A 27589-nucleotide genomic window follows, 5' to 3' on the forward strand; every position below is an offset into this window, starting at 1 on the left:
GGTTCAAAATAACTGCAGCAGCGCATTGCGTCAAATTATTTTTTATTCTTAAGTAGCAGATTTCTAAAATCTGCATTACTCAGTGATTCCTTGCCAACAACGTTACCTGATATTCCTGCATCGCCATTTTTAGACAGAGGTTTCACACTGCGTGGTATCATAGAAAGCATAGTTTTTGGCGCATTGGAACCAGTTCGGCTTGTGGTTGTTCCACCAAGAGATTTAATAAGACTAACGTCGTCATTGATCGATCCCTTTTTGCGTTCAGGAGGCTGACTGACAGCAACACTGATTACTTTGTCTTCTATGGTCATTCCATCAGTAGCTATCAGTGCTTTGCTCGCGTCAACTTCGCTTTTAAAATCAATGTAAGCAATACCTTTAGAGTGCCCATTGCGATACGTTATAAGGCGAACTTCCTTTAGGATACCATGAGCACCGAAGAGTTCTTCAATTTGCTCCTTTGTCATCGTCAAAGGAAGACCTTTGGGTAAAAGAAGTTGAGGTAATTGCTGTTCCATAAGCAAATGGTCGAAAAATACATTTTGAACATATTTCATAATGCGACTTAACATATTTTGTTCCACCTTTTCCGTAATTTTCAATTTCAGCAGAAACGTGATGGGTTTCCAAGAAATGTATGCAACTTGACTTTCTTTTTCACAACACAATCTGTTGATTTTAAGACTTCTAAATTGGGAAGACAAGAGTTGACAGTAACATGTTACCTTTTACAAAGAGTTTGTTCTTTTCCAATCCACAGCTATACTTGAATGCCGGTCCTCTGGTTGTTTTATCAGGATCGCATCGAGAAACAAACATGGGTCGGCCGTTAATTGGTGTTCTATCTAACTTAAGTGCCAACTCAACACTATCCTGTAACAAAAAATTATGACTGCAAATTTTTGACCAGTAGTTTTACTTTCATCATGTATGAAAATTAGGTCATCGTTGTCAACCTATCGTGCAGGTAATGTATTAAATACTCACTGCACTACTAAGCTGCACGTAACAGAACCCTTTACTGCGACCTTTGAAATCTTGTACCATTTTAAAAAGAGTAATTGGTCCTGCAGGTTCTAAGGCGTTTCTTACTTCATCTTCCGTTGCATTGTAGTCCAAGTTGCTAACAAAAACGGTTATTCTCTCATCAACGGTGCGCGAGTTATCTTCATCCATCTTTTCAACTTCTTTTGACTTATATCCTGGCGGTGGTGCAAGTTTCGGCTTGGTGCTGGATTCGTCTTTGGATGGCTTATAGCCAGGTGGTGGTGTTATTTTATTCTCCACACTTAGAACGCTTTCCTTCAGCTTTGGCCTCGTAGTTGCTTCAAACTTTCCTTGCTTATTCGGAGATCCTTGCAAGTTTTTCCATCTACCTGTATCTTCAGGTTTTCTTTTGCCTGCCCGTTTGGCTGGTGCAGACGTAACTTCATGTGGCAAAGCAGCAGCTTGCACCTTCTTTCGCTCTTCGACAACCATTTCTAATTTCTCTTTTGTTTTCGCCTCACAGGATTCTAACTGTTCCAATGTCCCTTCATCCCGCTCAAAATCTAACCAAGCATTGATTATGCTCTCTGGCCAATCTTTGACAGATCCCAGTGCTTTTTGGTACAATTTACGAAGATGCTTTGTATCTCCGTAACACCTGGAACATTGAATAAAAATGGAATCATTGATTATTTTAGATTACATTTTAGAACAAATTGCATACAGTAACTTTTGTATACTTGGTATAAGCTAGACTATTATTTTTAATCGCATCTGAGATAATGACGTTCTAGATCTTCTAGATGTTCCCTTAAAGAGTTTTGAAATATGATATATTACTTATCAAATCATTAAGTACCTTTCCAAACCAATATATTCCAACCAACTGGCAGCAGCTGCGGAATGTCCTTGAGAGAGTATATCAGCCCACAAGGTTCTAGCCTTTTCCATGTCATTTGCATGAATTGCTTCGGTTCTGGCCCAGTACTGCAATACCACACATCCGGGATCGCCCTCCAGACCGAATGCTTTTGCCAAATATTCACAAGCGCGATTGAATGTTTCTCTGATAATTTCCAAGAGTTTTTTCTTGTCATCCGGGAATAGATCAATCCTGCGACGTAGATACTCAAGGTAAGTCAGCCACATACTGCGATATTCTTCAGCAGATGTGAAACCAGCCATTAAACCTTTCTCCAGTAATGCCTGCACTTCGGTTAATGGTTTATCCCATCTTTCATAGGCTCTTAACCATTTTTGCCAAATTACTACATACCATGGTACATTTCTAGTAGCTCTTTCGTACAGTGGTTCCAAAATGGATTGGATTTTTATATTATTTTCCATGTATGTAATATATTCCAGCCACAGCGAACCTTCCAAACTAAGCTCAGCTATGGCTCGTTCGTAAAGTATATTGACACGTGCTGGATCTCCGTGTTGTTTTTCAAAACGTAGATATGCTTTAAAGGCATCTAATAATTCAGGCTCACCTTGAGCTGAAATAAGTTTTTCTTCAAAAGGTAAACGCAAGTTCAGTTTTGCGAACGCTCGTTCATAGCCAGTTAAAACAACATTGTCGTCTAGGGTTGCTTGTGCTCCGTCGCCAGCGCGCCACACTTCATATTCTTCATACGTTTTCTCCATGTCAAGTAGAGGACATGTTAACTGACGCCTGAATAAAGAGCCAACGCGATTTATCTGTTCTTTGCGCTCCGACTCATTAGATGCGTCGATCTGAAAATACAAATGATTGTTCAGACTTGTTGTGAAATAATAATCATGCTACAAAATTTGATTTAAATTAAAAGTATTGATAGATTTTGATTATTGTGTTTGATGATAGTCTTACCATTAAAACTAACACATTTTCAAATTCTCTAAATGCTTCCCATATGATCGCGCCTTTGGTAACGTGCAAGCCAACGCAGGTTAATCCCCGTTCAAACAAATTTCTAACATCTGTAGCAGCGTCAGTAGCAGTACCCAAACTTCCTATAGCGAACTGAAGATATTCCAACCAAACTTCCACAGCTGTAATAAATTGAAATATTGGATCATGACATATTATGTCTCTCATCTATAATGAAAATTAGTTAGTTTTCGATTGAGCTACACAAGTTTTCATATATTCTTACAATTTCATTACAATCTAAATAGAAAATATTTTTTCAACAATTACAGCTTGATCAAAGAGTTGATTTTTCCCTTATAAAAAAAAAAAACTATAAATAAAAGAGCAAAAAAGTTGTAATGCACCTAGCCATTGCAAAAAAATTTGTGTGTTCTATAGATTATGACAGGATAATGTGAACAGTGCCTACGGTATGAATGAAACAATTGCCTTTGTTTTCTGCACTTTTATGATTACATGAATAATGTGAAAAATTTAGGAGAAAAAGGAATTCTAAAGGATAATAAAGGTGAAATACAAAAAACAAATGGAACGTACAAAGATAGTCTTTTACTGCTCGCTCGCACAACTTTGTGACCGCCTCTCGTTCAGCGCTGGTTTTAACCGAGCCGATTTCATCTCGCAACCAGGAAAGCCATAGTTCAGAGCTAAGAGGATACTTGGAGCTCATAGCTTCTCTGGCACTCTTCAGTTGATCTGAATATTTCTCGCCCATCTCTTGCAATTTTGTTATCAAAGCAACATGGCTAGAATAATCATAGGGACTTTCTTCCAGCTTAGCATTCAAGAGTTTGATTTCTGCTTCGTTAGCCTCTTCGTCATCAGAATCGCTGTCGTCGTCAATATCATTGTCATCCATTCCTAATTCTTTTTCAAAATCTGCTTCGTCTTCTATCATATTGTAGTTGGAATTATCAAGATTATTACCCTGTTCTCCATCAGAGTCCAAAAGGAAATCGCTGTCATTTTTCTCGTCCTCGCCAGGATTTTCCAACTCCATTTCATCCATTGTTAGTTATTTACGCGAGTATTATGTACGACGTCTTTCGATATCAAACCCTATACGGCTAATGATCCAATGTTATGAAAATGACCGATCTTGTATTTGCTTCTTAGAATAACATTTAGGACACGGTCAGGATCTCAGGGTGTCAAACATTGAAGGTTATGTTTTTATACATCCCGAAATTACAACGTATAAATGAGTAACATCTGCGCAGACGTCGATTGCGCATTACCGCGCGATTACCCACAAGTCGCTTCGAAGGGTTATTTCAAAAACAATTGTGAAAGTTAGATTTAATTATAATGATTATAATGAAATCACAGCGAGATTACAAAGTGGATCTTGTTTTCAGCAGAAATTTGGAAATTACGGTATTAGGACTGATAGAATTACAGAAAGAAAGCTTCCGCATTATTTTAAATAATCCTGACGGATTGTCATACCGATTTGTAACTTATGAAGCTTTTCAACAATCTCACGATTCAAACAATCCTTCGTAATTATCCAAAAAATATTACTGATAATTCTTTAGCACCTTGTGTTTAAAGGCCAAGCAATCAAACAGGCAGTAAGATAGTTGGTAATACATATTGTGAACGACTATTCCTTCATTTTAGGGAAGCTTTCGCAAATTTCGTACAAGCTTTTGTTGCTCTCACACACGACTTATTAATGCGATGCTATAACCAATAATGCATCACAAAAAATCATCTACTTTGTACCAAGAATTTTCCTTACACACGAGTAAATTTTATATCAGTTTTTGTATGTATTTATAGTAAACTTTTCCTATCGTTTGTCTCTGCGCGAAATAAATATACATCTGCATACGTATTGGTATTGAAACTTTGAGTATTATTCCCCTTACATATGATCATATAGGTACGGCTTTTGCAGAGGAGAAAAAAGGTCAGGGGACCGGTTTCTAAACTTTTTTTAAGTAACGTGCGTCAGACTTAACGCTCCTTAGCCCAGAGTCACATTTACAGTATTTTGCGTACGGTGAAGTTGCCCACGCTTTATGTTACTACATTATTATACAGAAAGAATGTTCAACAGCAATTGTTGGTCTCAGCCGTTGTACACATAATCACATGTGTATGAATATCCATATGCATACTTCTAATGTGGTACTTCTCCAATTAGTCTAGTAATCTACGAAGTCATGTGTGAGGCAATAAGAATAAGGAAACGCGATTACGTGCACGATTTCGGCTTTTCTTTTTGTGTTTTCGCATATATCTACATAGGGCAATGCAGATATTACGTCGCAATGCATGTTCAAGTTCTCTATATTTACTCTCATCCGTGACGACTTGAAACCAATATATGCATAAACAAAATCGTCATTATGGATCATTCAAACTATAGTGAATAGCTATAAAATGGAAACACAAAGAAACAGGACCATTATAATGAGTAATAATAGTGCGTTCGATATTTACATCTGTTTGCCCGATTACCTCGAAACACGACGCTTCTTCTTTTTCGTCGCGACGCGTTTAGGGGCGTTCTTTTCTCTTCCGGCGACGCGTTTCGAGGTGATCGAGTAATCAGACGTAAACATCGAACTCAGCTTGAATTTTTTATGTACAATTTTTCATATTTTACGACAAATTTGTTTTCAGAATATCGGCAAATATATGCAGTTGTAACCTGTTTCACATTAGACCGGAATTTGTAATCGAAATGAAATTACGACGTTTTAAACTGTCATATTCGTGATGGATTTTTATAATTATCCATTCATCTTAGAAATGAAACATGTGAATTAATTTTGGGCATGAATTATTAGATCTCCAAAGTCCAGATTTTCCGTAAACTCTTTCTTCAACGACCAGAAAAACATTTCCAACAAAATGAGCAGTTTGTACACGTCAATTGGATAGAAGACAGGTTCTTATGACAATAAGACGGGGAACCCCCCCCCCATAATACCGGGAGGACTGGACCAATGTGTCTGCTTTCAAAGTTACTCGATACAAGTATAAATTGAGAAATCCTTATACGACAGGACCGTTAACAACCAGAGCGGTAATCCTGTGATAATGGTAAACATCATGATAATCACTCAGTAAGTCCCCGGTACATAGCAGGATAGAGAATTGTGCGGTCTTCTGGTATCAACATTGAAGCAACATTGTGTATGCGTCGTTTTGATCATGCGTAGGTACACAATATAATATTAAAAATCCTTGAGAATATACAATTGCGGGGAATACACGGCTGTGTGTTTTGTTTTTACTTATCTGCATCAATTAGTCATGTAGAGACGTTCACGTATGCAAATACAAAATGCAGATCGGACAAGAGCGCGACACAATTCCCTCTTTTGACTTTCGGCTGGAAGACGAAACCGCGCGATCTTTTTGCTCCTGTCGCTGTGCAGCTGCAGTGTTTCGCAGTACATTCGACCAGGGATATCTCGAATCGACGGTGAACCTTAATTATTCAAATAAATAATAATAATAATAAAAATAAAAAAAAACGGTCGGGATAACGCAGCTATTTCACGTTTCAATCCACAGAGAAAATCGGAAAAAACGCGATTGCGATGCTGGACTGAATATTTTAGTGAAATGCTAGCCGTGCGGATTACTGCTTCATATCACGCTTCGTACATGATGTTTAATCTGGATTAGACGAAAGTGATGAAGTTACAGGATTGATACGTGGTAAAATAACATTGCCTGCAAGTATTCAATATTGGACTAACAATTGTCTACTCTTTACAATCATGAATCAAATTAGCCAGTGTATTGAGGTCAGAATTTGGAAAACAGGTTTCACTCAAGCTCATTTTTTAGGCTGTTGAAAAAACCATGCTGTTTACGCAAATTCTAAAACCGTGAAATTTAGTGCAAAACATTATAGTTAACATGATCCATGCTCGTTTTATATTCAAAAAGGTTTTTTAAGATTAGGCGGCAGTGTAAAAAAATATGCATGTAGGTGAGATGCGAAAAAACAAACAAAAAAAAATGATTTTGACAAACATTATTCTTCTGTGAAAGAAAATACATCAGTTTCACCAATTTTTGTTTATAGTCAACGTTTATCTCGTGTTGCTATGAAAATATAGAACCCTTAAGGTGCAGCTTATTTGATAAAGTGTCTTCGCGATGTGGTATTGAATTACGAAATATCTTTACGTGAAATTAATTTGTTATTAGTTTATTGTTGAAATCTAGAACAAATTTGAACGGAAAATTATTAGCTGACTGTTTTGCAGTATGGGAGAGTTCGGGCAACCGCATTTTTTCAATTTTTATGAAACATCGTATTTATTTTACGAATTTGTTTAGTAAAATTTTTCGTAAGGGTATATACGCTATAATCTCTTGATCAAATACAAACTCATTGGATCAGGTTTGACCATAACTTTTTTCCAAATATTATAAATTTCTGGTCCTTGCGATGAAATTATTATAAAAGATTATATTCCCGTTCTGTGATGATCATTCGAGATAAAAGCAAGGCCATTACTCACGTATGTATAAACGTATAAGAATGGACTTGTAGTTTTACTTCTGACAATTAAATATATAAAATAATCATTTAGTTGCGAAACTAAAACTCAATCAATTGTAGATACAGTATTTCAGAATGCACTGCAAATACCTAGTGATCATAGCGTTGGGACTGTTCATCCACCTCATCGGAATAGGATTTGGTCAAATTCATAGTCCATGTCCGAATGTCTTTCGATATGTTAGAAATGAGACCACCGGAGACATTGAAGGTCGCATAGAGATACATAATGTCCCAAAAGGCGTTTCACTACATGTCATGATGAGATTAAGCGTTGCCATAGGTCTTCCTACGGTAAGATATTATTATGTGAAATGAAACCAAATGTTTTCCGGTAGCACATTTATGGAAGTGATTTTCACTAGACGTCTTCTGAAATTGAAACTGGTTACCAGTGGTCAGATATGATTACAATTTTCATGTTTGTGTTCAATACCCACCCGATCAATGTTTACTTTTTAAGAATCACGATATTTGTTGTTTTTGTGGAGATATGTGCTTGAAAATTGTACTTCTCGTAACCAGCTGGGAAGTGTGACAATTTCAAGAAATTAGCAGTCAGTTATGATGAATCAAGGGTTTTTATCTTACAGAACTACGTAGGTAAGCTGGAATTAGCAGAGCGAAGGGAATTAGCGGTCAAGGCAGTACAGCAAGGCAGGCCCTTGAATTATCGCTTGCATTTTCCACTACAACATCCACTGCCGCTTCTTACAAGAATTTTGTTCAATAACCAGGAATATTGCTCTGGAAGACGAGGTAATAGATTAATTCAAATAAGTTTGTTAGTAATAAATGTATGTAGAAATTTTCAGCCTGGATTGAGAGCCTTAGAGGTATACCTTATATTGTAAAAATAAAACGGATTCAGATTTCCAAACTCTGTTCTAGCAATTGGACCAATTGTTACATCGATTACATTGGAGCACATTTTATATCCTCCTGGGATAGTCCCTGATCAACCGCAAAATCCGCCACCACAAATTGAAGTGCAAATTTTGAATACGATGCCAGTAACGTCGTCAACTTTCGCACCTTCATTTAGTGAGAGCGCGGTGAATATGACAGAGGCTTCGTTGAAACCCATTGCATCCGATATATTGCCACGAGATTCGGTAGATGACAATATTTGTGGACGTTCGAGTAAAAGTGACATAAATTTATTGATTTCGAAAGGAGAAAAAACAGAGCCTGGAGACTGGCCCTGGTTAGTTGCGATTTTTGTGTCAAGAATCAAACTGGAATTTCAATGTGCCGGAAATCTTATTAGCAACAAACACGTACTTACAGGTAAGTGAAAATGGCGAATCATATGGCAGGATTAAATTTAAATTATGGGCAACTATATCAATAACATTTGATTACGTTTTATTATTCACAAAGTTCATACGTATTGAAACTTGAAATATCAGTTTCGTTATTTAATTTAACATTACCATTTTTATACATTATATTAGATTACCGTTTCAATTACTTTATCTATATCTCTTATAAAAATAAAGTGGAATTTATTTGCTAGAGGTTCATATGTATTATGCAATTTATCATTGATCTATATGATGAAAATCTCTGAGATGGTACCGACTGTGTGAGATAAGAGATAAAATTTATAATATACAGTACACCAATTCACCATCAATGTGAATCACATACAAAAAACAGTTAATTTCTCAATTTTCATTCATTATAAAAACAATAATATGACAACTGTATAAAACAGGCATGTCAAAAGCATTGTCATACTATTTTCCGAGAGACCGAGAACCACTTAATTTCGACAATTCAAGAAGATAACTAAATTTAGATTTTTTTTCTCGTTTTAAACAAGCAACTTCAAGGGCGTACTTTGGTCTACGTAAATTAGCATAGGTAGAATTCTAAAAATACGAATTTGATAGAAACGAATTCTCGATTTTTTATCGAGTCTTGTACTCTGCTGACACGGAAATATCAATATTTCATGTTGAATAATATTTTTAATATTATTATTATGGATTCGTTTTTCTTTTATATTTGATAAAGTTGATGTGCAAATGAAATGTAAAACTAGGCTACTTGGATGCCGGATTAACATGCTTGATATCAAACTTGCCTACCACCAATGCACATATTTTTTTCTTTTCACAGCTGCTCACTGCTTGAAAAGTGGCAACGGCCAAGAACTGCCGGCGAGTACTTTATTGGCAGTCGTTGGACGGTATAGACTTCGGAATTGGGCTGAAAAAACCTCGGTAACATACGAGGTATCGGAATTTGCATTGCATTCCGAATACGGCCGTCGCGGAGCACTTTTCGATAGTGATCTCGCAGTTATTACACTGATGGAGACAGTCACATTTGGAAATTTAATTTTGCCAATATGTTTATGGGCCGGACCTACCCAGATTGAAAGTGTTGTTGGCAAAACTGGATTTGTTGTTGGGTGGGGTCGAGATGAACTAGGAAATCCAGTCACAGCAGAACCTAGGATGGCCAGAGTGCCTATTGTATCACAGGTAGCAACCATCATTGTTTTCTATAACACATAAATATTGTACAAATTTTTTGAATGCTTGAGTGTTTAAAATACACAAGATTCTGCTTTTTAAGCCTGCTCTTTGCTTTTTATGGTAAATTTGGGAGTAAGCAAAGAATATGAAGAAACACTTAAAACAGTATGTATTTTTGTCCAAAGATAAATCTGTCTTGGGATTGGGATTGACATCCGATCTATGAATTGCTTGAAAAGTTGGAAGGAAATAAATAGTTGTTAGTTCAGGATTAAAGCAAGCATATGGTAATGGCATTGGTCATTTTTTTTCTTCTTCAAGGAGGATTGCTTGAGGAGCAATTCAGATTTTGCGCAAATCACTTCAAATCGAACCTTCTGTGGCGGGTCGCAAGATGGTAGTGGACCTTGCAATGGCGATAGTGGTGGAGGACTTGTATTGTATGATTCGCACAAGCAAAGATATCACCTACGAGGAGTTGTGTCACTGTCACTACTTGATCGAGATACAGGGGCATGCGATTTATCACAATATGTTGTCTATACAGATGTTGCAAAATACTTAAATTGGATCCAGCAGCAACTTGCAACTTGAAGAACATACGCATTTTTGTTTTCGGTTTACTAGGAAGAATTTGCTAAATTACCAGAATTTACTAATATCTCAAAGAATTCTACGTTGATGAATTGTTCGCCCTGATTCACTAAAAAATGATTAATGTTAGCAATTATCTCATTCACTCCAAATTTTCGCTAGTAATTTTTATATTCTATTATACTTTAAGAAATAGTATTTAATGTATTTAATTATATCCGTTATCAAAACCGTTAGCAAAACATATCAATACAGCACTACCTCGTTATAAGAGAGTGTTAGGGCGGTTAGGGGAATAGGATTCCAAGAAATTTGTCGCCCGAGCATTTCCCCACTATTGCCTGGAGAGCTCAGGAATCGCACGTGTGTGAGTGTGTCGATGATCATCACCACTGCTCGTTACAAGAGGATAAGTTATGTATACGATTACAGTTTCTATTAAACACATATGATTGCATAATTTAATACGCGCCAAAGTTGGGAGACCTCAGATACGCAAGTAGAATGAACGAAGCTATGAAACACACTCTAACGGGACAAAGGGGAAATTCTCTTATATCGAGGACTCTTATGACGATGTAGTATTGTATTTATAAAAGCTTCAGCAATTTATTGCAGTAATGATATATCAATATAGGTCTACTTTTCATTGTAAATAAGGTGTAAATTTTTTTCATGACTCTCTTTGACAATTCTGTAAACTATACTTGTTGCGGGTATGAACAACTTGTGACTAAGTAGTACGTGATTTTCAATACATTTAGTCTGCACTGATTGAACTAGTATTTATTTATACTTAAACTCTTCGATTTGTAACCCCAATATCACCGTACAGGGAAGTGAATGCCTAATGATTACTCATCAAACACCTAATCTTCGTAGCATGCAGATGTGTAGGTGTGAAAGAAATCTTATAAGATTTTTCGCAATTCCGAGTTCACCAAAATTTCATTTTCCTTCTTTAGACCCCAACAACATAAATATTAATAAATGATCATAAGGTTATACTGCTTAAAGGTCAATTCTATGTTAACTGTTTCACATCAGTATCTGAAAGTACAAGATTTCATTGAAACTTGAATAACTATCCAGTTGACTAAGAAACAAATGTCAATTTTTGAAAACTTTTACAACTGAAAAAGTGCCACTTGTCAAGTTTTAATACTTCAAAAATTCATATCTCGGAAATCGCTAATGATAATACCAGTTTCTTCATTTTCTTCAATGCAAAAAAGTTCATAGTTTGAAGAAAATGATACATTTTTGAAACACTCTAATGTTTACAGTCAAGTAACATTTTTTAATTATGAACTGAACATAGCTATGGAAAAAATACAATAATAGTCAAAGAAAAATGAGTTACAAAGAAATATATCGAAACTTGATTAAATTATTCAGCAGCATACATGGCCATTAAAACAAGTTCATGGCCGTGAGAGAATAGCCCGATCATCAACTACATTACCAATAATCATAAAAACAATATAAGGTTACGTTCATTGTTCTTGTTAACTTGTTTTCAACAATTGCAGCACTACACGCTTTGCTTTTATTTATTCCATCACCATAAAATTAAGTGGTAATCACTTACGTTTGTCCATTTCTTTTGGCACCATGTCTCCCTTACAATTCAATTTGGAAAAATGAATTACAAGGAACAATTCCGTAACCGTCAGTAAAGGGAGGGAACCAGGAGGAGGCAGGTTGACAAGAACGATGAACTTACCGTGTGTGCTAACATAGCGCCAGTTCAGCGAAGATGAAAAAAAATATATTTTGGTGTTGATCAAGCATATCCACCTAACAAAGTCCTTTTACCTTTATTTACTTTGTCGACTAATTTTAGTGTAGACGTACGTTTTACGTGCTTCTGTATACGCCCTTTTACCACCAAATTTGCCTTTTTGGTGCATATGTCTTTATACCGTTTAACACGCGATTTATTGTCCCAATAAAAAAAAAAAAAAAATAGGCTCGTAGTTTTTTATCTATAGAGAAACTTACCACTGACTTCATAATTTGGCAGTAAGGGAGTCAATACAGTTGTTCTGGCTGGTCCCATCATATTTGGCTTACATCTGGCTGAAAACACTGCCGCGCCACGGCTTCAAAAACAATTCCAGCACTGAACACACCTGTGCGATAAGGATGAAACATTTTTAAATCCAGCTAATATTATTTAGTTCAAGTTACAAAATATATCCGTTTGTGAAGCTGTCGTGTTAAAAACGAAACAGAAACGTATGTAATGACACTAAACTACAATTTGCTATGGGAAATGCGTGTTCAGGTTACATAGATTTTATCACATGATTTCCTTATTCAAGAAAAATTGGGTGCAAGTGTTTCATGTTAGATGTTACAAATGAAATGAAATACTTACTGATATTAGCATGTAAAACATCAGCAAGCAGATGGAGGTCGTTTTCATGAGTCACAATAATGTAAGTCAGTCTGGTCGCATTCAACTCTTGTATTTGGCTCAGAGATCGTCTCGTTTTTTCTATTGTGCCACCTGCACTTTCAATTATTTCAGCGAATGCCGATGGAGACGGTATAACACTAGGTGTTACATAAAATATCCTACCCTGTATCGAAGGTGAGATATTCTTTATTATTTCAATCCAATTTATTTCTCGGAATCAGAAAGAAAAAAGAAAGTGGAGATATTACTATGGAAAAAAATAGAATTATTTTAAACGTTGATTACATGGATGGAAGACTAAATATCAATTGAACACTATGAAAAAAAATACTTGTCAGTTATGAAATTCATATACGTACCTTAAGTACAGTTCCTCTGTTGGGGCTGGCAAGGGCTTTCTCAATGTTGCAACTGAAATTTTTCTCAAATTCAAGGCTGCCGAGTACATAAGGATTCTCATCTACGAACGTGTTCTTCGTAAAGCAATCAACGAGCCACTGTATCGTAACTATATGCTGACAATGAGATATACAACATAATAGTTTTACAGTACGAAATGGTGCAGACATAACAAGGTGTGTCGCATCACGCCAATTGACAGCCAGGGCCCCACCAAGTTCTCGGATTCTCTGTTAATGGAAAACATCAATGAACAGTTTAATTCAATTATTTGATCTATGAATGTGTCGAGAAAAATAAAGAAACTAATCGAGATGTACATATCACCTTTGCATATTTCCTAGGGTTTATCCCAGAAAATAGTATTCTAGGCTGTTTATCAGGTGGTGGTGGGTCTGGATTGCTAATAACTATTTGTTCGTCAAGGCCCAAAAGATGTGGGTCTTTATTTAGTAACGGCCCATCTAATCGGGGCTTTTTGTTTTTCCTCATTGCATTAGGACCTTGACCAACTTGTTTGACTTTGTCATAAGATTCTTGTGTTATGTTGATTGGCATTTTCCAAGCACCTGCCCAGAAAGTTTAAACATCATTCATTTCAATTATACAACCCCAATACATATTCAATATTTTCGTTTTTTAATCCACAGAAGTTAATTAATACTTTCACACGAACAAATAAGAAAATTATTCACCTAGAAATTTTCGTTAGAAAACTACAAAGTACTCGGTGTACGACTGCTGACGATTGACTATGACACTTTTAGCATGACTGATATCAGGGATACTTGATTCAGTAGTGACTCACTGGTCTCAAAGTTTTTATTTGTAAGTTGATTTCTTCGTTTAAACGTCAAATACATACCCATTAGATGAGGCACTAAGGAATAATCCAGTCGGAATGGATTGCCCAGGATGAATTGCTGGTATTTTGTGGCTTCAGGTTGATGAAGCGCGCTGGTTTGACCACACAACAAATCAGTCATCCACTGTGCATTAACTACTCCAGTCTGCCATTCTCTGGCTTTTTTGTATTTTGGTCCATCGGGTCTGAAATTTTCAAATAATTGAAAACAATTCTCCTTGAGCATTAGCCACCCAGAATATCACAACCCCTGTTCATTTCTCGTGGTTAAACGTTCTCAAACGGTCATGAAAAAACAGTAATATCTGCATGAAAATGAACCATGCATTGTTGACCTACCTTCTACAGATGAGCAGCGTATTGTGTTTAGAGAAGTAACTAGTATGTTTTGCTCCTAATGCTTCTAGCATAAATTTAACCTTAGCTCTTTCTTCTCCCTCAAATCCAGAGTAAGACACAATGTGTTTGGTGCAAGGCAACTCTTGCAAGCCGAATGGGGTGGGAAAATGCAGTGCATGCCAAGGTGGTAATACTTGCTGTTTTCCAATAACATCGGACAGCCAATGTGCACTGACACAGCGCTTAACTTCTCGCAGAGCTTGGTTCACTATCGGATGTTTTTGCGTCATGGCTAAGATATGAGTTACACGAGCGCAATACTGCGTTTCGACTTCCCCCCCGTGTCGCTCAATTACTTGCTTCCAATTTAGAACCTCATCTGGCTGTTGAGTATCGTATTCAACGATTACAAAAATGCAACCAAGAAGAAACAAGTCTGGTGGTACTGTAAAAGAGAAATTTTACGCATTAGTTTTCAATCAGATGGGCATTGCTTATTTTAATTCGGAAAACTGAAATACGAGACAGTATCAGTTTCCTAGATTTGGCAGCAGCAATATAGAATTTGGGGTGCATTGCACTAAATGTATTCTCATTTTTTTTTTACCTGATGCTATCAGAAAGTATAAAAATATGTTTAGTGAAGTTGAACACTACCCAATCAAGTTAATATTCACTCCTTGTAGATCAATTTAATTTCGAATAAAACTTACAGTTTAAGAAATTTATCTATACTTTCAAGAACTTGTCATAAACTTCGGAAGTGGGGTTAAAAAATAATTTTACTCATATACAAAAATCTTTCTAGTAAAAACTGCAGGGTAAAAAACTGCTTCGGTTCTGTGAAACAGTCCCCAAGATCTTCAATAAATTACTATACATACATTTCAAGTTTGGATTGTGTCCGTAAAACTGCGCTCGTGGTGGCGGAATAGCAACTGCATATGGCATTTTTACAGGTGCACCTGGCGGCGCACCGTTTGTAATGTTTCCGAGTGTTCTTCTTTGATAAGCGGCTAGCAACTGAGGGTCCTGCGAAGGTGGCGGAGGTGGTCTATGCTGAGCAGTCATCAACCGAAGTTGACCAGCAGCACTACCTTCAGCAGCACCGCCTTGAAGTCTACTTGTAAGCATGTTGGCAAGTGCCGTTTTTGTTTTAGCATTGACAACCAACTGTTGATCAGGTGGTATTTGCGAATTTCCTGACAACGGCGTTAACGGAGGTTCTTGTTGTGGCCCTTGCTGCTGTTGCTGTTGCTGCTGCTGCTGCTGCTGTTGCTGCTGCTGTAAGTGTTGCAACTGTTGTAATCTAGCTATTTGTTGTTGTTTCTGCACGTGCAATTGAGTCAGCTGTTGCTGTGTCAGAGGTTGGCCCTGCTGAAACACCTGACCAGGTTGTGTAGTTTGGCCACCTGGGACAGATTGGGCTGCTTGTACTATAACTGGATTTGATGAGTTTATTGGTGTGAGTGCCGGAGGCTGAGCACCCGGTATCATTGGTTTTTGTCCTGGAGCTGGTCCTACTTGAGGTCCCATCAACTGAGCTCTATGTTGTTGCTGAACCCATTGCAATCCTCCTGGCTGACCTGGTTTTCCAGGACTCCTGATAACTGCTATGTGAGGCCCTTGCTGCGCTTGTCTATTTTGCATTTGTCTCTGCAATATCAAATTCCGCTGTTTCTGTATTTTCTGAATAAATTGTGCTCTCTGCGTCGGGTCCATTTGTTGTAAATGTTGATGAGTTTGCGCATCAAGTTGTATTAGTTGTCTTGGAGGATGTTGCGGCTGCTGGGTCCACTGACCTCCAGGTCTTTGCTGTTGGCCAATTTGTTGCTGTTGCTGTTGCCTTTGCAATTGTAAATGATACTGTTGTTGTTGCCATTGAGGATCTCGCTGAACGATAAGACCCTGTTGATTTTGTGATATCAATTGTTGTTGAGATGCACTTTGCTGTTGTAACTGTCCGTCTCTAATCACAAATTGTTGCGTACTTTGAGGGGCTGACTGTTGAAGCTGTTGAGAAATTTGTTGTATTTTCTGTTGTTGCTGTTGTTGTTGCTGCAGCAAAAGCAACTGTTGACGCTGCTCGTTAGTGAGCGGTTGTTGCTGCGGAGTTGATGGTGGTGGCGGCCCTAATTGTTGTGGTGGCGCCAATTGTTGTTGTTGCTGTTGAAGAGCCAGCTGTTGTTGTTGAGAAGATAATTGTAACTGTTGTTGCTGTTGTGTGTTTATATGTTGTTGCTGCGAACCCAATTGGTGTTGTGAAGTCAACTGTCTAGGCTGACCAAGTTGTTGTTGTTGTTGTTGTTGTTGTTGTTGTTGTTGTTGTTGCTGCTGCTGCTGCTGCTGCTGCTGCTGCTGTTGTTGTTGTTGTTGTTGTTGTTGTTGTTGTTGTTGTTGTTGTTGCTGCTGCTGTTGCTGTTGTGAAATTAACTGGTGTTGATTTATTTGTTGTTTGTGTTGTGATGTTAATAATTGCTGTGCCTGAGATGGTAGCTGATGTTGAACCATTTGTTGTTGTTTTTGGGTAGTCAGTTGCTGCTGTTCCAGTTGTTGTTGGTGTTGTTGGTTGATCTGTTGCTGCTGCGCTGCTAAATGTTGTTGTTGATTTAACTGTTGCTGTTGCAGACTGAGGTGTTGTTGACTCAGCAACTGCTGTTGAGATAACTGTTGCTGCTGCTGTTGATGTATCAATTGCTGTTGCTGAATATTAATTTGTGGATGTGGCGCTTCGTGTTGCTGCTGCTGCTGGTGTTGTTGTTGTTGCAGGACATTTTTCATTTGAACATTATTCATTTGCGATGTTTGCGGGTGCCAAGATGCCGAAGTGGAAGTATTTGGCACATTACCCGACGAGACATTCGTAACGTGTGGTAAACTACTCTGAGTTGTTGTCCGTGAGAACTGCTGCTGCATGTTAGCTGCACTAATGGTGTTGGGCCCTTGTATACTAACCTGTTGCACAGAAGTTCGTACAGCATTATAATTTTGTGCAGATGTTGAGGTAATTGACGTATTAGGCTGATTCCAAGGCATCCGTTGTTTCAGTTTTTCCAACATTGCCTTTGTTCTATCCTGTTCCTGTTGAACCGCATTCAGCTCACAATCTTCATCCATAAAGCCAGTAATAAGAGCAGTCGAACTATTTGGTGACGGATATACTAATAGTCTAGGATGATATTCGATTTCACCAATGCGACTTCTATTTCGACAACAGTCTGTTACCCAATCTGGCGTGACAATTTTAATGCGGTGTCTTGTAGCTGCTTCGTACTTTGCGCCATCAGCTTTACCAATCACTAAATGCGTACAGTGGCGATCTAATCGTAGCTGACATTTGCCACCTTGAAGCGTTATCATAGCCCAGATGGACCTGCTGTCTGCACGGCTTACTTGGGAAACACATGCTCTTACATTGGAGAATAGTTGGTTCTCTTCCGGAGAAAAATATTGCGGTCTAAGAAATTTACGAATTAAGGATAAAGTATACACAGACATATAGCATTCAAACAATGATACAATAAAGTACGTAACAAAAAATAGATCAATTGAAATTTGGAAATATTATCAGTTAGGAGACATAAATCCAATATGGATAGCGTAATAGGATACAGGAGTAGTTTCTTGCACTTGACAGAGTACAGAATCCAGTCCTGCGTAACAGCTGGTATCTCGTAAAGATCCTTAGCTTCAGAGATATCACTTTCCAATGCCTCATGGCCCGCGATAAGATGAGTTACAAAATCGCTGAAATAATTAGATCGTTCCGCTCCCCCTTCTTGCAATAAACTTAATATCTGAAATGAAATAACGGCGAAGATAAATGTGCTGACAGAATTTACATAGATCTCCTTAACCGATGTGGTGCGGTGCTTAGTTTTGATCTATCGATTGCAGTTCAAAGTTTTATAACACCCTAACCTACCTACCATAACTAATTTTTTCAAAACCTTACAATGTGCTCATACAAGTGTGCATGAGTAAGTAAAAAATAAATAAGCTGTCAAATGTTCTGGTTACGTGAATATAACTCGAATGTATTCATGAGATTGGTAAACTGCTTATAGACGCTTTGTTGATACGTCATTTAGTTTCGTAAATGCAAGATATCGAAATTATCGCGCGTAATATTAGAGAATATTTGAAAGCTGGCAGTGCTTAAAGAAGCGGCAATAAATATTGAGTTACTTCACCTTGGGGTCTGCTTCACCGCTAACGTAGTATTTGACGTTGGCAAACAAGACTGGATCAAGTTTTAGCTCGTCTAGGCCGGCTCTAATGTCACCCATTATTTTGAATTATCGAAATTTTTTTAGCTACCACTTACACATCACATATTGTACTGATAAATCTGACCACAAAATGTGAGAAAACGCGGGTTTTCATTATAAAAATACGTCGCGTCGCTTTTGTTATTATTATGATTGTGAGGTTATGTACCTTACCCGTTCCAGTCGAGGTATCGTAAACTGCCCACTCGGTCCTATCGATAGTCGAATGAATTGTCGAACGTTTTTGAATTCAACTTATTCACAGGTATACGCACTGAATTTCCATCGGGAATGCTAAACTGCTATTTGGGAGTCCCGACCAGCGGGATGCATCACATGCAATCCGTGCGATCTTTGGCTAAAGGAAGCCACGGTTTCGGAGTATCGGCGAATGGCGGTACTTGATGAACCAAAGCCTCCAAATAAAGTGATAATACGCAACAAATTTAATAGGTGAAAGTTTATATCAGCCGTTTGACAGATTCTAGTGTTACTGTTGTTACAATACTTTGAAAAACGATGTGGCGTCTCCACATGGGACTAGTTTTTGTTCTTTTTATTGAATCATTTCTAATATAGTAGATTGTTAAACACATAACGTCAGTATTCCATAAACTCATGTTGTAATAGTACCAAATAGAAATAATAATGTAGCACAATTTCGAATAACATGACATCTAATTTGACCTTAACGTTTGGCGTATCCGGTTAGACGAGAGGGGATCTTCGACAAAACTTAATATGCAATAATTAAAGACACAGAACGTCAAAGATAAAAATTAATAAATACAAAATAAATCAATGTAAATATGTATAAGGATTGAAGAAAAAAAAATGAAATGATCGAAAAGTACATTGGAACTTGCATCAACGGGAGATACCCGTAAAGAAAGAAGAATTCCGTCGCTTTTCTATACGGTGTCCGTCTGAACACATTTGATTTAAGTTGCGTAAACGGAACGCTTGCAGATGAACAAATATGCGAATAATACAAATACTAACGTTCGAAATTATTTGTCGACCCAGACAATAAGAAATCACAAAATAGAACGAATGGGATTATTACGGCTAAAGGAATGAACGATATCTGTGTTCTACTTCGTAACCTACTGATGTAATGTGACTTTTGCTGTAATGCCTGTTTTTGTTCTGAATGATCAAAGGAATATGGGAATTATAAACATTTTTTGCTCTGCATATTGAAACACACTGTCACGTTTTCATCTTAAGCACGTGCGATTATGCCTTAAGCTAATTACGAGCTGACGATTATCAGTGTTTTTGATCACACAGAGATCTTTGTTGCTACAAAGATTGCTCTTGGGTTCTCAGACCCAGGAGCTGCTCGAAAAACGCGAAAACGTTATAATCGAACGCAATTATTCTTTCTTCATTACTTCACAATCAAAGTCTCTGAATTTGAAATAAGTTTGTATGTCATATGGATTGGTTACATATCAAGTGAAGTAACGATATAAAAAGTTGCACAAATATTGATATTGTTTCGATGATGATAATTGAAGACACATTAATGTGAATTACTACTTAAGAGTGGCATTGAAATGGAAATTCATTTGCGCAGGAGCAAAATAGAGGTTGTGTCCGTAATACAAGGGTTCAGGATATTATATAAGTTAAAAAACACAATAGAAAAACAAGAATTCCGGCATACGCGCTTTAATCATTTATTCAATTGGACTTACAAAAACATTAATGCATTCTCTGAGTTTGTAACTCGATTCTTGTCGTAACGATGTAAATCATGTATATATATATATATATACATATATACATGTATTATTTCAGATTTTTATCTCATCTTTAACCCGTGCCCCAAAAAGGGTGGATTTCCACATCAAATCTGCCGAACGGATTTAGACGAAATTTGGTACAGAGGGGTTTCCAGGGTCGCTAATTACGAATCTGAACCAAAAATTTTAAATTTCGAGTGGCAAATGCAATATTGTGAATCAAAATCCCAAAAGCCACTTGATATTGCCATATTGGCTCCATCATTTAGAATTTTGTAATTTCGAGTTCAGCTTCGTAATCAGCGACTTCGAAAACCACCGAGTACCGAGTTTTATCGAAATCAAATGACTCTGGATTTCACTCCACTATATTGGATCCGCAATTTTGAATTTTCAAATTTTGTGTTCAGATTCGTAATCAGCAGTCCAAGAAATTCTCCTATATCAAGTTCCATCTAAATCCGTTCGGTAGATTTGATGTGCCGTTGAAAGAACACGATACTTGATAAATTTTAAAAAAAGTTATAAAAATGAAAAATCAACTCAGCGCGATCTTCCAAACAACGCAGAACGCTCATCTTTGCACAGAATGTTTCTGTTAATCACACACACACCACATTCAACCCTTTTTCAAATCCTGGTCACGTGGAAAATGAAATAATCGGTCCTCTGAAAACAATGTTTATTTTATTGTATATTCTTTTCATCTGTATCGAGGTACATGTATGAGCATCTAAAATGCACTCTGTGTTCATTAAACCCTTCTCTCTTGCTTATCAATAAATAAATAATAGGCTAGTATGTACAAGTTTTTGATAGTTTTTTATTGTATTTAATTTAATTTAATTTTTATTATTTTTTAATTTTCATATGAATTTACTTAATATAGTTATTTATTTAATAGGTGTGTTTTGTAAAGACTCTAGAAATATTGAGCTTGGTCTGGTCAGTATACATAATATATTTTATTTTCTTTTCTTTTTCTTTGGTTTAACTATTTTATACTTGTATTTAAAATTATTTTATTTAGTTCATGTAGTACTCGAAATATTTTTTGTAGTGCAGCTTTTCCAAAATAAGATATTAATTGAATGGCACGTACAGGAAAATCCACAAGAAATAATGCAATTTATAAATTTCTTTTCATCTTTGAATGTGAGATGAAATTGGTGTTATTATAAGAGATATTAAGTAAGTATTTTGGTACAATTTTGGCTCATTAATTATGTAATATATTAATCACATGATAACTATTTACCTTCTTTAAATCCTAATTGAGCCGAATTGTAAGATATTTTTGGCAACACTTCTGGCACTTTTCTGCATATTTAGCTTTTGGCTGATTAGCAAACATTGCTAATTAAACGTAATACTTGTCTTTGAATTTTTTTTATATATTTTGAAAAAAAAAAAAAAAAAAACAATGCTCTGACCGACGACGCATAATATTTCAAAATTAAGTGTAAAACTTTTTTACGTTTTTATGCCATGTAAATCTGCTACTTACATGCGGTAGAAGATAGTTATGGAATACGAAAATATATCTAGGTACAAAATAATGAAAAGTATAGAAATCGTTATGGAAATGACAAAGATGTTTCACGAGGATATTGATCTTGCTCAATCTACGCGAGAGAAATAAATTCGTTAACAAAAATGGGATTGTTTCTGACCCGTATCGTACTTTCATACATGTATATCTATGAAAAAAATACAGTCCCAGGATAACTTTCAGAGTCCTACAAATTGTTTGCTGTATCCTCAGAGCATGGTCTCGCGACAATTGTGTATATCCTTGCAACTCACACAAGGATAATTGTTATTACAAAAAGCTGCACTACCCCGTTTGATCGAAGGACATGGCTGTTCTCTGGAATCAGTTGTATTTGAGTAATAATACAATACTTCTAGAATTTTATTAATGGGCTAGGAACCTGGACTAGATCCTTCGCTATTTCTCCGCCTGGCCTCCAATTCTTCAGCCAGCATTGCAACCTCCCAATTATTATGCCCGTCGTCCTCATCGTCGTCAACGTCAACGTCATCCTCGTCGTCCTCTTCGTCGTAATTCTCGTCAGTCTGACGATGATCAGATTGATGTTGACCCTGCTTCTCGTCTTCGGAGTTACTCGATGGTTCGTTGCTCGATTCCACGTCTATTACCACGTCGTCCCTCCACAATGATTGCGGACTGATCGACCTAGGCAAATCTTGCAGCTCTAACGTCTCCTCCTCCGAATGATCCTCCCACGATCTTCTGTTATGCGTCGGCGCCATCGAAGATCCCCGTCTCATTTCCGGTTGGGCTGTCAAAACCGTGTCCACCGATCCATCTCGCATGAATGGATGATCCTCAGCTATGTCTTCTTCCATAGACGTGTCGGGTTCGGTACTGTCCCGAGATTCGTCTACGTGTGGATTTTCACGTTGCTCCAGCTCCTGAATTCTTGCCTGCAATTGGGAGATGATCTCGTCTCGTTTTCGAATCTCCGATTCCAATGAAGTAAATTGACGTTCAAATTTACTTTGGATGTCTTCCTAAAATTGTAAAATTTCGACAATCTTTCATATTCAGTATTCGGAAGGAGCATTCGGTGTTTTAATTACATTCTTGCAATGTGACTCAGTGTTAGGATCGATAAAAACTAATTTTCTTTCATCTGATATCGCGATAATCGCTTCCATCGTAGTGTATCGCAAAAATAGAGAGACTCGCAGAGCACGGACTTTTATCGTATAAGTCGTGTCCTTTGCACGTTTTTTGAACAAAAAGGTAAGAAGCCCAGACACCATTTATTACATTTTATTACATATACGAGGGAGGAAAATATTTCACGAGTGTTTCTTTTTTTTTTTTAGCAAGTATATAACCTTTACATGTGTACGACGAGGTGTGTCGATTATAGAAACATTTTCATGCACGTATCATATTTATAAACATATATATAGTCATCGCACATTAAGCATGAAATATGTTTTATTTATTTATTTATTTATTTTTTTTTTGCTGTACGAAGAAACGAAGGCCACAAAAACACTGGGCGTGCCAAACGAATCGACGAGACATGCGAAAAGCGTGTATATCCATGACAGATACTCACTAATCGAGCCTGAATCACTTCGCGAATCCCGGAGACAAGTTCACCGAGGTATTCATCCTCCCGTGCTCCTGAAACTATTTGGAGAATGTTGCCACTGCTTATTGGACGGAAGTTAAGCTTACTAGTAGGAGGCGGTGGCAGTGGATTCGGTTCTTGTGGAAGTGGCTGATGTTGATGATCCCCGATAGCCGTGTTATTTGGTTGCTCGGACGGCGGGCTCTGCAGAGTATATTTATTAAAGGTAACGCTTTTTGATAGCTTGGAATGCCTCGCAGCGTAGCCTTCGATCGTTGGTGCCCGCATCAACTTCCGTAATTCGGCGGTAGCCGTTTTTTTGTCTGGTATACTCGTGGTCGAAGTTTCCGAGCTTCCTGTCCTACTTTCGGCTGACAGTTTTTTAAGTATGCTTTTCAGATTCCGCCGTTCTAAAGTTTCATTCTCGGGTGAAAGCTGATTTTGGAAAGTGATTGCCTGATCCTACAAAACAGTTTTTATCGTCAGCTGATTGAAACGGTATTGTTTTAGCACTTTTTGAAACAGTTTTATTTTAAGACAGAAATTCCAAATATCACCGTGACTAATAATTTTTTTGAGAAAATCGTTTATATAAAAGTTGCACGATTTTAAAGATAACACAAAATGGTAATATCAAATTCTCAAAGGGACAATAATTTTTGGTTTTAGAACTGTAATCGATCATCACATAAGGATTATTGCTATTCTACAACAGTGGTCAGTTTTAATCGTCCCAGGTGAATATTTCAGTGTTAGACAAAACTTGTTGGGTTTCAAAGGGGAAGTACGATGTTCGTATGGCTCGGCGTGTAGAGTGTGCCATTTTTGAGATTTTACCAGTAACGTCTAATTTTAGATAGATAAGACGTATTTTTGGATAAGAGCAGCTGATAACGTGGTCAAAGATGAATTCGAAAAGGTGAAAAAAATATTGCTGATGGAAATTTTTTAGAATTCCTTTTTTCGAGTTTTTTCCCTTACTTCAGTACGTACAATTTGTCTTTCATCCTCGCTCAAAAGTTGTCTTCCGTTTACAAGATTGGCGACGGGTAAAACGGTACAATATTCTGCATACTTTTGTTTGATCTATGAATTACGGTCACAAACCTTTCAGCGAGGATGACAAACATAAGTTTAGTTAAAAGCAAAAAAAAAAAAAAAACTAATAATACAAAATTTTCTAAAATTTAATCTAAAAAAAAGAACCATTTTGCTTCTTCGAATTCATCTTTCGTTTCACTATTAACTGTATATATCCAAAATACATGTTGCTTATCCAAAATCAGGCGGTTACTGACAAAATCTCAAAAATGGCAGACTTCACAAATTGACCCATATAAACCAGACCTTTCCCTCTTGACACCCTTCAATATTTGGTTTACTTTTTCACGAACTTTTCGTTTTTTGAGATATTCGGCTGGGCCAAAAAAATAGGCACCGATCACCTTGCAGTAGGTATCTGGATGTGAAGTAGTCGGTAGAATAACTCAACATTTCTATGAAAATACATTTGAACAAAAAACATGAAACTCTGGATATTTTACTGCAAAGATTTTCTTCCGAAATCATTAGTACTGGAAATGTTCGTTCGTATAATTTTTAAAAATGAGACACCCTGTGCAGTTTTTAAATCGAACACAGAGTGTAATCGGTCATCGATAAAATATCATTAATTGTCATACATGCATACATGCAGTATTTCCGCACGGCTATAAATGTGATTTCACTTAACTAAAATGCAATCGATTTCGATGTAAGACTATAAATATCTCACCTGATTTAATTTAGCCAGTTTCCTTGCGTACTCGATGGCACACGCCTCTGAGTGACTTCTTGTGAGATTACTATCGAATTCAATATCCGTCGGCTCTGTGCAATCCAAGCTTGAACTTCTGACCGCTTTTTCCAGTTCAGCCAACTTCTGCCGTTCGTTTAAAATTTTCAACTTCTTGACAAAGGGTAATCCGCAATATTCGGGGGATAAGTCGTCGACCGAAGCGTACATCTTAGTCTGCTGCCGAATGTGCAACAAGCTTCGTTTCACTCGTAACCTTCGAACCGGCGGACTTATTTGCGGAGAGCGATTCTTCTTCGTATCTCGAGTTTTCAAAGAGGCATCTTTCAGCATGCTCCACGGTTTTTTACCAACTATACTGCCGCCGCTCTCGGTCGACGCAGTCGGCGATTTCGCGGACGATTCCGCAACGGCAGTTTGGATTACCTCCTCGTTCCGTTCCATCTCAACCGTTTCTTCCGGTATAGAATTTTTCGGTAAAAGAGGTTCTTTCGCGGGTCCCTCTTTGTCCGACGTCGTTTCTTGATCATTTTTAGCCTTCAACAGAAGTATCCTCTGGAGAAGCGGCAAGTTCTGATTCGTCGGATTTTGAGCTTCGGGAACTTGTGTCGTCTGCGGCTCTACGGGGGCGCTTTGCGTTTCGACTACATTCTTCTTCTCCTCACGTTCTTGTTTTTCCTTCAGTAGCCTCAACCTGGACAAAAGTGGCAGCCCTGCACCGATCGGCGATACCGGCGGTTCGGCGTTACTCGAAGCCGATACTTCGTGCGCGTCCGCGTCGACTTTCGTTTGGCGTCGCAGCATCGGAGCTTTCGGCGCCAACGGTTGCAATTCCAGACTCTCCTCGGGTCTGGTGTTTCGCCTGCTTTTGCGGAGGACGTTTTTAAGACCCTTAACGTCGCTCCTCAACTTGTCAACGATTCTTTTTCCGGTGCTATTGTCGGACGAGTCGTGTCCCGGGGACGTCGGCTGTCTGACGGATCTGGCCACTCTCTGAGCCTCCATAAGACGCTTTCGGCCCAGGTTTTGTAAAATTTCTTGAGCCTCTGGGTAATCCTTCATCGCCCCCAAAACATCCTCCCGAGAAAGGCTGAACAATTCTGAGTAACCAACTGATCTCACGTCCGCCGTGCGCCTAAACAAACGCAAGAAACAAATTTTACTCTGGCGAGGAATGAACTAAATTATCATTCCGGAAGCGGAAATTTGTTTTACTATTTTTAGACAGTTGGGACGAGGAAAATGAGTTTCCATTCGTTCGAATACGGTATTATTGACGCCGACCTTTATGAAGTTTGGCATTTTCCCTAACGAGGGCAATGACGTAATACTTACATGAAATCTGACTTGATTGTTAATAATGCTCGTATAACTTTTAGTCGTTGTCGAACAGATATTTCGAAAACTCGAATAAGGGGAATTAGAAACTTACTTATTTAGTCCATCCAAATTGAGAATACCAATTTCCCCGAAAAAGTCGCCTGCTTTCATAGTGGTCAAAACCCTTCCAGTTTCACTGATCACCTCCAAGATCCCATCGGCTATTATAAACATTTCTCTAGCAACTTCACCTTTCCGGCATATCGAGTCCCCTGGGGTGAAGATGTACGCCTTCATTTTAAGAACTAAGTCGTGAAGAAATTCCGGTTGGCACTCCTAAAATTGAGAATTTGAGAATTTTGTTATTCTTGAAACATTGACTACGTGTATTGAAGTTAACTTGTTTTGAAACGGTTTAGAATAATCTCACCATTTCGAAATTGCATAGACAGCGTAATGTTTTTGCAAAAATCGGGGCAGAGAAAATTTTGAAACGCGTTTTTTCCGGGTGTTGGGTACAAACGGACTGTTGGACGCTTTAAGCTATGGTAATTTTATTTGTAACTGTTAATATATATGTACTGCGTGTTATTCAATACATCTTTGAATTTATGTGGAAACTAATTTGCTTTGCAAATTACGTCCGGAATTATAATGTTTTTGTGTGCGAAAACATAATTACGGCACGTTATTCGCTGAACTGCATGTAAATGGGAACGTGAACCGATATTCGCGATGGTTATATTTGTTTATCAACAGCCAGTTCGGTTAGAGTGGGTCAAA

General features: G+C 37.6%; 4 protein-coding genes across 12 annotated transcripts in view; 1 reads left to right on the plus strand and 3 right to left on the minus strand.

Moving 5' to 3' along the window:
• Positions 1-27: 27 nt before the first annotated feature.
• Positions 28-4103, minus strand: LOC124215190 (squamous cell carcinoma antigen recognized by T-cells 3). The gene is made up of 6 exons (XM_046618262.2): positions 3443-4103; positions 2843-3024; positions 1850-2727; positions 991-1648; positions 729-876; positions 28-484 (listed from the first exon to the last, which is right to left on the minus strand). The coding sequence occupies exons 1-6, from the start codon at positions 3912-3914 to the stop codon at positions 36-38; spliced, it is 2787 nt and encodes a 928-aa protein (XP_046474218.1). The 5' UTR covers positions 3915-4103; the 3' UTR covers positions 28-35.
• Positions 4104-5907: 1804 nt separating this feature from the next.
• On the plus strand, positions 5908-12623 carry LOC124214586 (serine protease gd). 7 transcript variants are annotated; one of them, XM_046616996.2, is made up of 8 exons: positions 5913-6077; positions 6213-6347; positions 6440-6603; positions 7503-7736; positions 8036-8201; positions 8334-8732; positions 9570-9937; positions 10253-12623. In XM_046616996.2, exons 4-8 carry the CDS (start codon positions 7518-7520, stop codon positions 10523-10525), a joined length of 1425 nt encoding a protein of 474 aa, XP_046472952.1. In that variant the 5' UTR covers positions 5913-6077; positions 6213-6347; positions 6440-6603; positions 7503-7517; the 3' UTR covers positions 10526-12623. The 7 variants fall into 7 exon arrangements, with proteins under 7 accessions (XP_068990708.1, XP_068990707.1, XP_046472952.1 ...); XM_046616992.2 differs by having other exon boundaries at positions 6440-6586; XM_046616997.2 differs by having other exon boundaries at positions 6440-6586; positions 7517-7736.
• Positions 8794-18996, minus strand: Ptip (PAX transcription activation domain interacting protein). Its single transcript, XM_046616987.2, has 10 exons — positions 18747-18996; positions 18166-18350; positions 15438-18010; positions 14554-14998; positions 14215-14399; positions 13677-13918; positions 13310-13579; positions 12909-13113; positions 12530-12660; positions 8794-9957 (listed from the first exon to the last, which is right to left on the minus strand). The coding sequence occupies exons 1-9, from the start codon at positions 18840-18842 to the stop codon at positions 12587-12589; spliced, it is 4275 nt and encodes a 1424-aa protein (XP_046472943.1). The 5' UTR covers positions 18843-18996; the 3' UTR covers positions 8794-9957; positions 12530-12586.
• Positions 18997-21240: 2244 nt separating this feature from the next.
• LOC124214581 (uncharacterized) overlaps positions 21241-27589 on the minus strand; it is a 55939-nt gene continuing 49590 nt past the window's right edge. For all 3 annotated transcript variants that reach the window (XM_069134600.1, XM_046616985.2, XM_046616986.2), the window contains 4 exons: positions 26919-27142; positions 25466-26621; positions 23677-24153; positions 21241-23113 (listed from right to left, as the gene is read on the minus strand). In XM_069134600.1, the coding sequence (XP_068990701.1) occupies positions 22502-23113; positions 23677-24153; positions 25466-26621; positions 26919-27142 (2469 nt within the window). In that variant the 3' untranslated portion in view covers positions 21241-22501. The remainder of the gene's footprint in view (positions 23114-23676; positions 24154-25465; positions 26622-26918; positions 27143-27589) is intronic.

Source organism: Neodiprion pinetum, chromosome 3, assembly GCF_021155775.2.
Source record: "Neodiprion pinetum isolate iyNeoPine1 chromosome 3, iyNeoPine1.2, whole genome shotgun sequence".
Taxonomy (NCBI): domain Eukaryota; kingdom Metazoa; phylum Arthropoda; class Insecta; order Hymenoptera; family Diprionidae; genus Neodiprion; species Neodiprion pinetum.